Source organism: Ipomoea nil, unplaced genomic scaffold, assembly GCF_001879475.1.
Source record: "Ipomoea nil cultivar Tokyo-kokei standard unplaced genomic scaffold, Asagao_1.1 scaffold2653, whole genome shotgun sequence".
In the NCBI taxonomy this organism is placed as follows: Eukaryota; Viridiplantae; Streptophyta; class Magnoliopsida; order Solanales; family Convolvulaceae; genus Ipomoea; species Ipomoea nil.
This window is the reverse complement of record NW_017619081.1, coordinates 1,328,982-1,342,346: the sequence shown is the minus strand read 5'-3', so window position 1 is coordinate 1,342,346 and position 13,365 is coordinate 1,328,982. Positions and strand designations below refer to the sequence as shown.

Below are 13,365 nucleotides of genomic sequence, written 5' to 3'. Positions count from 1 at the left end.
ACAAGAGAAATGTCACTTTCCGCCCGAACTGGGACCCTTAAGGAGTGGGGCTTTGTTAATGGAGTCATTCACAACAAAAAAATCACGGTGAAATTCAAAAAAGACACTATTATCACATGTGAACCGATTAATAGACAAAAGTGGTATAGATAATTGGGGAACATGCAATATATTTGACAATTTTAGATTTCTAGACACAGAAGGTAACGACGCATGGCCTACACAAGAAATTCCCAAACCTATACCGTTGCCGACTCGTAGCATGTCACCACCAACGTACGGCTCAGATTGAGCCATCATAGAAGCGCCCGGAGTCGCGTGGGAAGAGGCCTCGGTGTCCGGAAACCACATATCACCTCCTGCGGTAGTGGTGTCATCGCCGGCGACCACCATATGCGCCTGAGCTGGCAGCTGGCTGGTGTAGCGTTTGAAGTAATATACGGCGGAGTGATTGTGGGACCTGCATATCTGACATCGGGGTGTGCCGCCACGGCCACGACCTTGTCCACCGCGTCCTCGTCCACCATTTTGGCCACAGTTTTGTCCACCTTGCTGCTTGGGTCCGGAGCCACCATCGTGGTTCTGCCTACGGCCACGTCTAGCCACCATCGCCGTTGGAGGACCACCAACTGCTCTAGCGCCACTCGCCGGGAAATCCTCACCGTAGATAAACTCCTGGGCATGGAGAAAATATGATAATTGAGGGATTGACACCAGAGTACCTGTGACGGCAAGTGAGGCGGCCAAGGCGCGGAACTCCGGGCGGAGGCCTCTGAACACGTAGGGGTTCTGTTCGTCCAGGCTCATCGGCCGGCCAGCCAACGCGAGGTTCTCCATGATCAACTGTGCCCGCCCGAGGTATTCCGCCGGCGAGTTGTCACCCTGTCGGAGATTCTCAAATTGTCCGAGGAGATTTAGGCATCGTGCTCGAGTGGATGATCCCAATGCCGCCGTGACGGAGAGCCAGACTTCGCGGGACGTATTGCGGCCTACGGCGAGATACATCACCTCGTCGGAGAGAGACGAGAGAGGAGGGAGAGAATTGACTGGTCCCGTTGGACCCAGAAGGTATACGTCGGATTCGGGGAAGTGGTGGACGTCGTTCTGCCGGAGGCTTCATCGCTGGCAGGGGCGGTGGTGAGAACCGCCAGTGGGCACGGTAGCTCCCCGTCGACGTACCCAAGCAATCCCTGGCCGCGGAGGAAAGGGATCAGCTGCGCTCGCCAAAAGAGGAAGTTCCTCGACGTTAACTTCAGCCACACGAAATGGTGTGCCGCCGATAGAGACATCGGGGTGGCCGGAGGTGCGGTGGTGGCAGCGATGACAGTGCGTTCACTGGAGTTTGTCGACATTTTTGGGAGAGGGAGAACCTATCGCTATCTAGTACCAGATGATGAAGTGATAAGTCTATCGATTGATTCTCTCAACAGTACAAATATATGAGGAATAGTAGTCCTAAACTATGCCTATACACCAGGCTATTAGTTGTAGACTAAATCCAATACAATAGTTACAATAATAATAATAATAATAATAATAATAATAATAATAATAATAATAATAATAATAATATCACTAACAGTTGGGAGTGTGGACCCATCAAGTGCAGTCAACTACACTCTCCCTTCTGGGTCTGGTGTATCGGGGTCAGTATCTGCTTCTAGTCTTCTACAACTCCTCTCTTAGCTTAGTTTAGTTAGCCATTTTTCTTTCCATGCCTTTACATACACTTGATTTTTGTTGTCACATTAGACTGGATTGTTTGGATGTTTTACTAGCCTTCATTGCCTTATTTCAAATCACGCATGCATCTGTACTTGTACTTTAGCATTCTTTTGCATCTGCATCTGTACCTGTACACTTTTTTTTTTTTTCTAGTGGAGGTCGCTTATCATGTACACCCATTATGGTGTGCGCATGTGGATTGCCTTTAGAGCAACGCAATCCACATAGTTACGTGTGTACGCGGACCGCCTACCCCACCTTGCAAGCCCATCTTCGTACACGCATTGCAAAGCCACACGACTTTATGTGTACGCGGGCCGCCAACCTTGCCTTGCAGGCCCAACTTGATGTGCACATGTGGGTTGCCTCTAGAACATTGCGAACCCACACGACTTGGTATAACATGTTGCCTACCCTGCTCTGCAGGCCCAGTTTGCCTCTAGAGCATCGCAAACCCACATGGCTTGGTATACGCGGTCCGCCTACCTTGCCCTGCGGGCTCGATTTGGAACTCGCATGTCAGTTAGTTGCCTCCAAAGCATTACAAACCCACATGGCTTGGTATACACGGGACCGCATACCTTGCCCGACAGGACCGCTTTGGAACGCACATGTGGGTTGCCTCCAGAACATAGCAAACCTACATGGCTATGTGTATAGGACAGTATGCGGGCCGCCTACCCTGCAAACCTGGTACGTTGCGCGCATGTGGGTTGCCTCCAGAGCATTGTAAACTCACATGGCTTGGTGCACATAGCAAGCATAATCAGATAACTTTGGGGAAATAAAAAGCTTTATTATGCAAATTCTTAGCATACTTATGATAGAGAGGAGGCCATGCTTGTGAATGTCAGCCATGATACCTCATAGGATAGTTGCTTTCGTCAATACTTCAGTTCTCTACTTGAAGAATTGTTAGGTGGTGCGCATTCCATACACGATCGATAAGATTTCCTTGCATTGTCTATAGCTTATAAGTGTCTTTCTGTACAGCTTTAGATATTCTATAGGGTCTATCCCAGTTGTTGGCCAACTTCCATCCCTGTAAGGGTTTACTGTCTTCTCTCCGGCGTAGCACCAAATCACCTACTTAAAATTGCCTTAGGCGGGCTTGTGCATCGTGGTAGCGTTTCACAGTGCGCTGATACTCAACAATGTTTCTGCGGGCTAGTTATCTTCTTTCCTCTAGGAAGTTCAATTCCACCCTTAAGTCCTCCCCGTTCTAATCTGGTTGAAGCGCATGACCCTCTCCGTGGGTATGAATACCTCTACAAGCGTTTAGGCCTTATAACCATATGCCATGGCAAGGGGGGTTTCACTAGTGGCCTTTCACAGAGTCGTTTTATACGCCCATATGATAAAAGGTAATTCTTTATACTAGGCGGAGCTCGCGGCTTCCACTTTTTTTTTTTTTTTTTTTACAATCCAAAATGGTACGGTTGGTGTTTTCAACTTGGCCATTTGCCTATGGATAGGCTATTGCTATCATGACGTGTTCTACGTCATAGTAGGCGTAGAAACCACCGAAGTCTTGGTTGTCAAATTGCTTGCAATTGTCCGACACGATCTACTGTGGTAATCCAAACCTCGTGAAAATGTTTTTCCAAACGAATTTTCAACATTGATATTCTATGATGGAGGCTAGGGATTCGGCTTCCACCCACTTGGTGAAGTAATCGATTAAGAACTTTAGACTGTCGACTCCTTTAGTAAATGTACTTTATAATATACTTTAGAATAATGTACTTTATGTGTTAAAATAATATATTTTATGAGTTAGAATAATGTACATTATGTATTTTTGGACCATGGTCCACACAACTATGTGGACCACGATCCACATAACAACGATTGGGAGGCAACCTAGGATTTCTATTCCTTATAGAGCTCCTATACTAGCCCAAAATATGCACAAATAAACTCCATACAGGGGAGTAGGACAAGCAATTATGAGCAATAGAGCATATTTATTCTCTCCATATATTTTCTCTATATTTTTCCCATGCATATACTCGTTATTTTAACGGTTGTGTTGGCCAGTTCTTGATCGCTCGAAAGTTATAAAACCAATATTGGCGCGGGGATCAAAATGAAAGGTTTACGTTCGTTCCTCAAACCTAAGATACAAATCCCAAAAACCTAGATCATGGTGACCGCACAATGACATACTCAGATTGATGAGTCGGTCCAAGACCCGCGGGAACCCCTTCAATAGTATTATTTTTTAATTGAGGGTAATTTAATAACTTCAAATATTGCAGATACTATTTTTCGGCCGTGAAAATTATTTGTAGTGGAAACTTGTTGAGTGTTGTTTAGCATTATGTCCAAAAATTTAAAATCAATGTGTCAATGATTTTGTGGTCTAGTAGCACAAAGTCGGTCTCTCGTATTAAAGGTCATGGGTTCAAATTTTGGTGGAGGTGATATTTATTTTTGGAAAAATGGCACTTTTTCCCCCTATGTTGTTTATTAATAGCATATTTTCCCCTTGTGTTGTTTATGTAACCACTTTATCCCCTTCAATTGTTTTTGAAGTGGCTATTTTTTCCCCTCTCCGTTAAATCAGTGTTAGGGATGTTAAATATGAGGGTAAAAATGGCATTTCACTTATTATTATTATTATTATTATTATTATTATTATTATTATTATTATTATTATTATTATTATTATTATTATTATTATTATTATTATTATTACTACTAGTATTTGTCCCGTGCGATGCACGGAAAATATGTTATAAAAATATACCCTATATGAGGTTTATTCATATATAAAATTTTTGTTATTTAATAATTATTATGTGTGAATTCCTATGATAAAATTATGAACATAAATATATTTACAATTAAAATAATATTTAAGGTGGGTGATTACTACAAATCTTAAACTATATTAAAAATTTAGTACATAGTATTTAATATTACAAATTTTTAAGAACTTAGTAAACTACAATAGTAATTGAATTACAATTTTAGAGTCACCACGGATCAAAATTTTTAGACCTTTGAGATTTCTAACTCTAGATGTAGCAACATACAATTGACCTTTAAAGACCAAAATCACAATCTTAGTTCGAACATTGATTTTTTCTTCCAAATACTATCGAATTAAGCGTGTAATCAATAAAAGATGAGAACTAATAATTCGAGAATATAATCTTAATGTTACTAAGCCACTTCACGTCAATTAAGTTGGAGAGTGTTGTTGGATAGTATCCGATGAATCCACGAATAACGCATCTTTGTCTCCGTAGTTCTCAATATGCACATCAACAATCTTAAATATTAGGCCGCCTAGCTATGCCATATATTAATTTCAAACTTATGAACTTTGGGGTTGCATGCAATAAAAAGTATATTTTAAATATACTAAGGGTACATTATATATGTATGTAAGGTACTTTCAATATAAAAATAATATATTTTTAATATATTAAAAATGTATTTAATATTCATGATCCATACAATTATGTGGACCATCGTTCCTCACAATAATTTGCCAGTAGAAATTGAAATATATATATATATATATATATATATATATATATATATATATATATATAAAAGATAGAAACTGTCCGTGTAAATTATTATCATTATAATTATTATTGCAATTATTATTATTATTATTATTATTATTGTTATTATAATTAACAATATTATTATGGTTTTGTGAAAATTAAATGTTGATTATCAACATTTAATTTTCACAATAACAATATTATTATAGTCTTGTGAAAATTAAATGTTGATTATCACCATTTAATTTTCACAAGACCATATGGTTTTATTATATATAGGATAGGATAGGATTATTATTATTATTATTATTATTATTATTATTATTATTATTAATGAATTTGGTTTGCAATATAACTGTGCATTTTAGACGTGGAGTACTGCAGTATATTAGGGCGTTGGGTGAGACTTATTATTATTATTATTATTATTATTATTATTATTATTATTAGCAATGAATTTGGTTTGCAAACTGCAGTATATTAGGGCGTTGAGTGAGGTCGTTCATTAATAATAATAATAATAATAATAATAATAATAATAATAATAATAAGTGAAATGTTATTTTTACCTTCATATTTAATAGCCCTAACACTTACTTAACGGAGAGGGGGGAAAATAGCCACTTCAAAAACAATTGAGGGGGATAAAGTGATTACATAAATAACATAGGGGGAAAATGTGCTATTAGTAAACAACACAAGGGGAAAAGTGCCATTTTCCCTTCATTTCTCAAAATAATGACCAAATATACCACTAGGGTACTATTGTAATTTCATCTTAATTAGGGACACAAAATTACACCCGCTCTAAAGTGTAATTTTTCAAAGTTAGTTCTTGAGAGTTTATAAACTTGAAAAAACCGACTAAATATATATGATTGAAAAGAATGATTCTTTGATCAACTGATATATGCAATACAAATTTTCAAAAAAAGATATATGCAATACAAGGTTGGCATTGATGAAAGAATTAGATGGAGAATATAACAAGTAAGTGTACTAGTGAAGTTTGCACATGCAGTGTTTGCATCTTGGATGCCGATAAATGCTTCGACCAACACCCCTGGAGTGCACTTTTTGTCCTTCATCAATCATCTTTCTTATTCTTTCCTCAATACTGCTCCAACCTATGGTCTTGTTCTCCGACAACATTGTTGCCAGCCTCTTCTTGCTTGGCCGGAGCGTGGGAGCACGGCCGCCACCGTAGTATGTTCGGAACCCTGAAACCAGAGATGATAGCTGGCTGCCTGAGTCTGTTAGGGCGAACACATCCGCCGTTGCGCAGGCGATGAAGTCCAATGCTGCAAGCTGCAAATTAAACCAAGCATGTTAATGAAAAACAAAAAAGGGTTTTTAGCTTCCCTTCACATTACATCACCTAAAACCAGTATGTTACGAGGTTGGAAACTGCCCGCCAGGCTTGGAATCCTGGTCAGGGGGTGTGCACGCTGATAGTTCTTCGATACCTGATTCCACAGAGTTTGAGCATAGAACCAAGAGAGTGGTTCAGTGGACGAGCAGAGTATTAGGCCGGCTAAACGCCGTGCCCGGATAGGTTCGTTCACGATACGGTGAAGTTCCTACCTCGTCCATTTGTAATGTGCATACATATTTGGTTGGAAAATGTTTAGCAAATGGCTGGCAAAGCATATATATTTTACCTGAGAAGAATAATTTCTGAAAGGAGCAAGTTCAATTGGTGAAAGAAGATCTTCCTTGGTGACTAGATTGGGATAAAGGGTGGTTAAAGGTTGCATCCTATATTCACCTCCATAAATCTCTGAGCCAGCAAGGTAGATATAAGTTTCATGCTTATAACCAAGGCTAGCTAGAACCAGTGCAGCTTCTTCTGGTGTTAATGGACACCTTCCACTTCTCCTTAGTTCCTCTGGAGAAATTATAGTCCTGCAAACCATCAATACATACTCATAATCTATTCGCGAGACACAAAAATATAATGGTGAGAGCTATATATAGGCAGAAGGGGTTGTGAAAAACATGCTTTGATTTGTTTAGTCTTTCAAGAACCAGAGGGAAATGGACTTCTCTGTAAGCTTGGAGCTCGTTTCTTTCGCTTTCTCCACCACCGAATTCGCACATGGAGTAAGCCACCATGTCGATTTCAAATCTCAAGTGCAACGCAAGGTACCGGGTGGAGGTGTTCATAGGAAGAAGTTCATTATGGTTGTGGGAAATGAAGTTTCCAAGGAGTTGCTTGTCCAGCATGCTCCTACTGCCACCATGATTGCGTATACGTTTAACCAGTAGAGAAGCAGTTTCTTGGATCTTTGGTACAAACTTTAGGGCATGGAAGTTGCACTTGCACCTTAGTCTCTGTCATTCAATCAAAGGATTGTTAGGATTAAGCGATTACCGCTACGCCAAAAGTTATTTCTTGTAGTAGAGGTGTAATTTTATTTTCTTATAGTGTCACATTTTCAAGAGGCAGGATACAAGACTGGACTTGGCCCTTCAGGCCTCTGCCCAACAATTCCCTAACTACCTAGTGCTGGACTTGACCTTTCAAGTCTTTGTCCAAAAATCTCCTTAGCCACCTAGTGCTGGACTTGCCCCTTTAGACTTCCGCCCAAAAAACCCTTAGCCACCTGGTGGGACTTCCTTCAGGCCCCTGCCTAATAATCCCCTAGCCATCTAATGTATGCTGGACTTGGCCTTTCAAGCCTCTACCCAACAATCCCCTTAGTCACCTGATGCTGGACTTGGCCCTTTAGACCTCCGCCCAATAATCCATTAGCCACCGGGTGGTACTTAGACTTGACCCTTCAGGCCTTCATCCAACAATCCCCTAGCCACCCGGTGCTGTATTAAGCCTTTCAGGCCTCTGCCCAACAATTCCCTAACCAACTGGTGCTGGACTTGTCCTTTAGCGGATTCCACCCAACAACAATAACAAAATCAGTCACACTTCATCTGATGTGAACAAAGAATGAGGAATAACATAAGAACTAAGAAGCTTAGAAAGAAAAACCTGCAAGTGAGAGGGCAGTGGGTCAAAACCAAGCCTGTTCCCAAATCCAAGAAAATGAACAACTCCATTGTGTAAGAGGATGGGCAGTACAGTCTTGATGTATTCATCAGGCGTTGCTTCCTTCGACATATCTGCATCAGTTACCTGAAAAATTAAAGCTCGATAAGTCTTTTCGTTCCTTGACACCATGAAATTAAAGCAAAGTCGTCACTTACTATGCTCCCAGCTGTTTCCAAATCCAGTAGTTTGAGATGGGGAGGTAGATCTTTCACAATATTCACTTCATCCTTCAGTGTTTCCATGAAATGCTCCTCCTCATATATGTCCTCAAACTGGCTGTGCTCCACCCGAACAAACATAAGGCGAATGTAACTCACAAGTTTATTTTCAGAAAAATTCGACATTTTCTCGAGGAAGAGTACTGGACTTGGCCCTTCAGGCCTCTGCCCAACAATCCCCTAGCTACCTGGTGCTGGACTTGGCCCTTCACCGGCCGGCCATTGCCCAATTGCTAAAGAAATTTTAGAGGCAAATAATCCATGAGTTGCAGTCTAGTCTGAACGAACCTCGGGTCCTGCCAAACATTGCTGTAAAGAAATTTGGGTATGACCAATGTTGCATTCAGTAAAGAAGCTACTGCAACAGCATTGCAGACCTATGGCAATAAGCAAGAAGGAACATAACATGTCTGCAATGAAATCTCTTAAAGAATATATATCGGAATTGTGAATGCATTGTGTGTATACTTACAGCAACTCTCTGTTGATTTAAGCCTCCATTTGCACTGACCAATATATACCCAGTGTCGTTTAGTTTCACTGCCCTGACAAATTTAAATACTTACACCACAGTTCATAGCAATTGTTTACAACAATATCAGATATATGATGGCCTTAAAGTAGCAAGCTAGGGTGATCATTAACACCACAAATAATACCTTCTGCACTTTTTCTATCTGCACAAGGTTTCCATTTGGAGGCGGCCCGAGAATATGGCTCTTGCCATAGCCTCAATGCATCTTGCTTAAACTCCCTCTGTTGTAACAAAAGAAGACATTATTGTATTGAAAAATGTTAGGATCACTGCGCCAAAAACTATAGCTAGTAGCGAAGGTGTTAGACTGGGCCCTTCAGGCCTCCCCGCCCAATAATCCCCTAACCACTTACGTACTGCTGAACTTGACCCTTCACCGGCTTCCGCCCAATAGAAAAGGAATACGAGGCATACCTACCTCTGCAAGAGAGCTGGCAGCCATGTTTAGAAGCCGATCGTACATCTTAACCGGGCTTCTTCTTTCCTCTTTATTATTCACAAGGCCAATTCTCCCACCCTGAAGAAGCAATAATGGTGAATATATCAAAGTGCCTCAAGCTGTAGTGGGGCAGTAAATGGTGAGAAAAAAAAACAAGGCAAATATACCTCTGATTGTGTTGATGAAGCAGTGAGATGATGAAGAGAATGAAAAATGGAAAACATGAAAGAATCCAAAAGAAAAAGAAAACCCAATAACAAGATTGTTAAGATAATGGACCTAACATGCCTAAAGAGCCACCATAATGGCCTCTTCCTCCCACTGTAAACTCCTTTACTGCCATTCAATTGCAATCTCCCTTGAACCAAATCTCCTGCTGATAATACTCTTCTGCCTAAACACTTTTTATCATTCCCATTTTGCATTTCTGAAGTGTTATCTTTCCCCATTGTTAATGTTTCAGAAGCCTGCAAACCCTGCACTCACTCTTCAATGTTTACATTACATAGATGGAATTGAAGAAGAAAGTTTGGTGGGAAAGAAAGATACATGAAAATTGAATAGCAGAGAGTAACATCTAAAACATTGATTGGAAGCTAAGCTAAAGAATTTGCTGACAATGACATAAACACCAGAAAAAAAAAAAAAAGAATGGAGTAAAATTGAAGCTATATATCATCAAAAGCTGACCGAGCGACCATGCATAAAATACAGGAGAAGAATCAACATCTGCAAACCAAGTCTATAGCTACTTCCCACCTAATTCAGCTAAATCTTCTTTTAAAAAAACAAGAATTGGTCTTAAGGGTTTGGAAGAAGAAGATGAAAGCTAAACCAACGCCTGGAATTAAATTCAGTCAGAGGATTATTCTCAACTGCCTTTCACACCAAACCGTTTTTTACGATCAATTTTTATTTATTCATTATTCTTCCTTAAAGTGTAATTAAATAATTAATAATACTTTGGGATATATATTGTTCCCAAAAGATTGAATCTCCAGTGCCAATGGCCCTCCACATCCCGACCGGATAGAGCATATGGGAGGATGTAACCATGCTAACTCAGCTGAACACATAGGTTAGACATTTGCTTACTCCTCACTCTGAGAGGTTGCTCCACACTGACGGTGAGATATATATACTAAGACTAAAACATGTGAGTTTACCATCATAGCTTACTAGTAATTCACCTGTGCGATGCACGAAAAAAATGATGTTATTATAAATATAAATAAAAAAATAGAAAAAATAAAAATATTTTAAATTGTTTAATATAATAATATTTTTGAGCTTCCATCGGTCAAGTACTCGAGTATTTATTATTTTTAGGAATAAGGGTCAAATAGGTCATCCAACTGCACACGATAATGCAATTAGACCACTGAACTCCAAAAAATTACAATTGAGTTCCTAAACTAACCCATTTCAAGCAATTTGTCCAATTTACAAGTTTTTCCTTTTTCTAACAGGTCACCCAATTTAAAGTATTTTTAAAAATAATTTTTTTTAAAAAATAATTAATTAAAATAAACTAAATTAAAAAAAAATAAAGAAAGTGATGAGAGTAGTTTGGTTAATTTTAAAAGATATTTTAAATTTGGATGACCTGTTATTAAGGGGAAAAACCTGCAAATTAAACAAATTGCTTGAAATGAGTTTGTTTAAGGACTCAATTGTAGCTTTGTTGAGTTCAGTGGCCTAATTGCATTATCGTGTGCAGTTTGATGGCCTATTTGACCCTTATTTCTTATTTTTATAGAATACAAAATTACCATTAAAATTAAAATTAAAATTTTGTATGGTTAATATAATCTCTAATTATGTACATATTCAAATAAACTTACAGAGAGAATTTACATAATTACATTGATTTATTCTTAATTGTATTTCATCAATATTATAATTTTCACAATACGAATAATAAATAAGATATTACATTTAGAAAGCAAATTTCAAATTTTGTATGAGTAATTTAAAATAAATGTAATCCTTTGTTATGGGGAGAAAAAAATAGCTATTTTATTTTTCAAATGTTGTGTTTTTTTTTTTTTTTTAATAGTAAAGGATGTTGTGGCAATTTTATAATAATAATAATAATAAGGATAGAGATAATAATTGTAACAATAATTACTCACCAAAATAATAATTGTAACATTAATTACTTTCCAAACCATATGACTTTATTATAGTTAAGATTTTGAAACAGTACTAAGTAGCGTTTCAAAATAAGTTATTGACTTTTTAAAACTTTTTTTTTAATCTTTATTAATTTATAAAAATGACATCATCTACCCTTCATTAATCAAAATCATAATATCTTAGTTTATCCTTTTTTGGTCATGTTTGATAACACAATTAGCTTATTAGTCAATTTTGACTTATTTGACCACTATTAGTTGTTTGATTTGGTTAAGTAATCAATTTGAGTGTTTGATTAATTGCCTTTTTGTAACAACTTATTGCTCCAAAATGCTAAAATTTAAAAAGCTGCTCAAAATAGTTTTTTCGATCAGCTTTTTGAGAAAGTCATTTTGAATGTAATAAGTTATTAAATAATAGCTAATTTACCAAACACTTTTCTACAATCATCTAATGCTATCAACTAATCAAAATCACTAATCCAATCAGACAACAGTTATTTACCAAACACCCCCTATGTCTTTTTACACTTATCAACTAATTCAACAATTAATTTTACCAAACACTTTAATTTCAATTAGTTAGCTTAATAGCTCATGACTTTTTAACTTTTAGCTTTCAGCTAGCTTTTCAAATAGACGTGACAAACAAAGACTAAACATTTTTCATGAAGCACAAATACTCTGAAGATCAAAAATTGAAAAATAATGAAACTAAAAGGTAAGCGAGAATCAACACAAGATTCCCACTGCCAAAGCTAGCTAGGATAACACTTGTAGTAATTCCTAAAGCGATCAAAATATATATCGAAGAATTCTATTTTGGTTTAGACCTTTGAACTATACTTTTATGGCAAGGTGGAACACCAAACCTATGATCTCTGCACAATGTTTCATTGGATAGAAAGGATAAGCTTGTGGAGTTTTTGAAAGAATCGTTTGATGGAATTACACCAATTAAGCTATTGAAAAAGACATTCAAATAATGCAGATATCTAATGTGGGAATTGAACCATTAAGATTTTTATGTGACAAATTTAATGATTCCAAGTTTAGCATCATATCTATTGACTCTGAATTTGTCCTTATATATAGTTTTGTGCCAAAGAAATGTGTATCAAAATTTGTAAGCTTCCTATTGTAAGATCTAGAATATACAAAACCTTCTCCAAAGGTTTTATACATTCTAGATCTTACAAAAGGAAGCTTACAAAAAAACCTTTAGTGCCCCATTTGGAAGAAGAGTAAAATATATAATTAAAACTTTTAGATTTTCAATTTCAGAATGAAGTGCCCTACTAAAGGAATTAGAAGACAAGTTGAGTGTCGAGGTTTTCCAGATTCTAAAGGTTTGAAGTAAAGTACAACAAACGCCGATCTAACTAATATACACGACAATTATGTTGTTTCAAGTCAAATGATGATTAATTGCACAATTATAACTAACACCAAATCATTGACTCAAAGGTAATATATATTCCTCATGAGATTTGTTGAATTGTTTGTTAGTCACCTTTCAGTGAACTTATTCTACTAACAAATGCTCACTTACCCACTCTTCGCAGCTCATACAAAATGATATGTGAGTTGAGACTCACCACATCTAAAAATGATAAGTCCAACAACAATGTACTAATCCTGACAAAATTTTAATGCCCAATTAGAATTTCAACAACCAACTAACTAGGAACACTTTAAAATGTTTAATAACAAATTCATAGTTGTTGATATTCTTAA

General features: G+C 37.6%; 1 protein-coding gene across 1 annotated transcript; it reads right to left on the bottom strand.

Annotated features, from left to right (window-relative positions):
* Positions 1-6,091: 6,091 nt before the first annotated feature.
* Positions 6,092-10,266, bottom strand: LOC109154641 (uncharacterized protein At1g04910). Its single transcript, XM_019302376.1, has 11 exons — positions 10,181-10,266; positions 9,658-9,966; positions 9,470-9,568; positions 9,176-9,272; positions 8,989-9,077; positions 8,805-8,893; positions 8,454-8,574; positions 8,239-8,382; positions 7,252-7,583; positions 6,911-7,154; positions 6,092-6,557 (listed from the first exon to the last, which is right to left on the bottom strand). The coding sequence occupies exons 1-11, from the start codon at positions 10,217-10,219 to the stop codon at positions 6,249-6,251; spliced, it is 1,872 nt and encodes a 623-aa protein (XP_019157921.1). The 5' UTR covers positions 10,220-10,266; the 3' UTR covers positions 6,092-6,248.
* Between the last annotated feature and the right edge of the window lie 3,099 nt (positions 10,267-13,365).

Bases quoted from the DNA above. Each gene is read 5' to 3' on its own strand.
- LOC109154641 (XM_019302376.1), bottom strand. From the start codon at position 10,219: ATGTTGATTCTTCTCCTGTATTTTATGCATGGTCGCTCG. The intron at 9,078-9,175 runs GTATTATTTGTG...CTGTGGTGTAAG, and splicing joins AGATAGAAAAAGTGCAGAAG to TATTTAAATTTGTCAGGGCA. The intron at 7,155-7,251 runs GCATGTTTTTCA...GATGGTTTGCAG, and splicing joins GAAAGACTAAACAAATCAAA to GACTATAATTTCTCCAGAGG.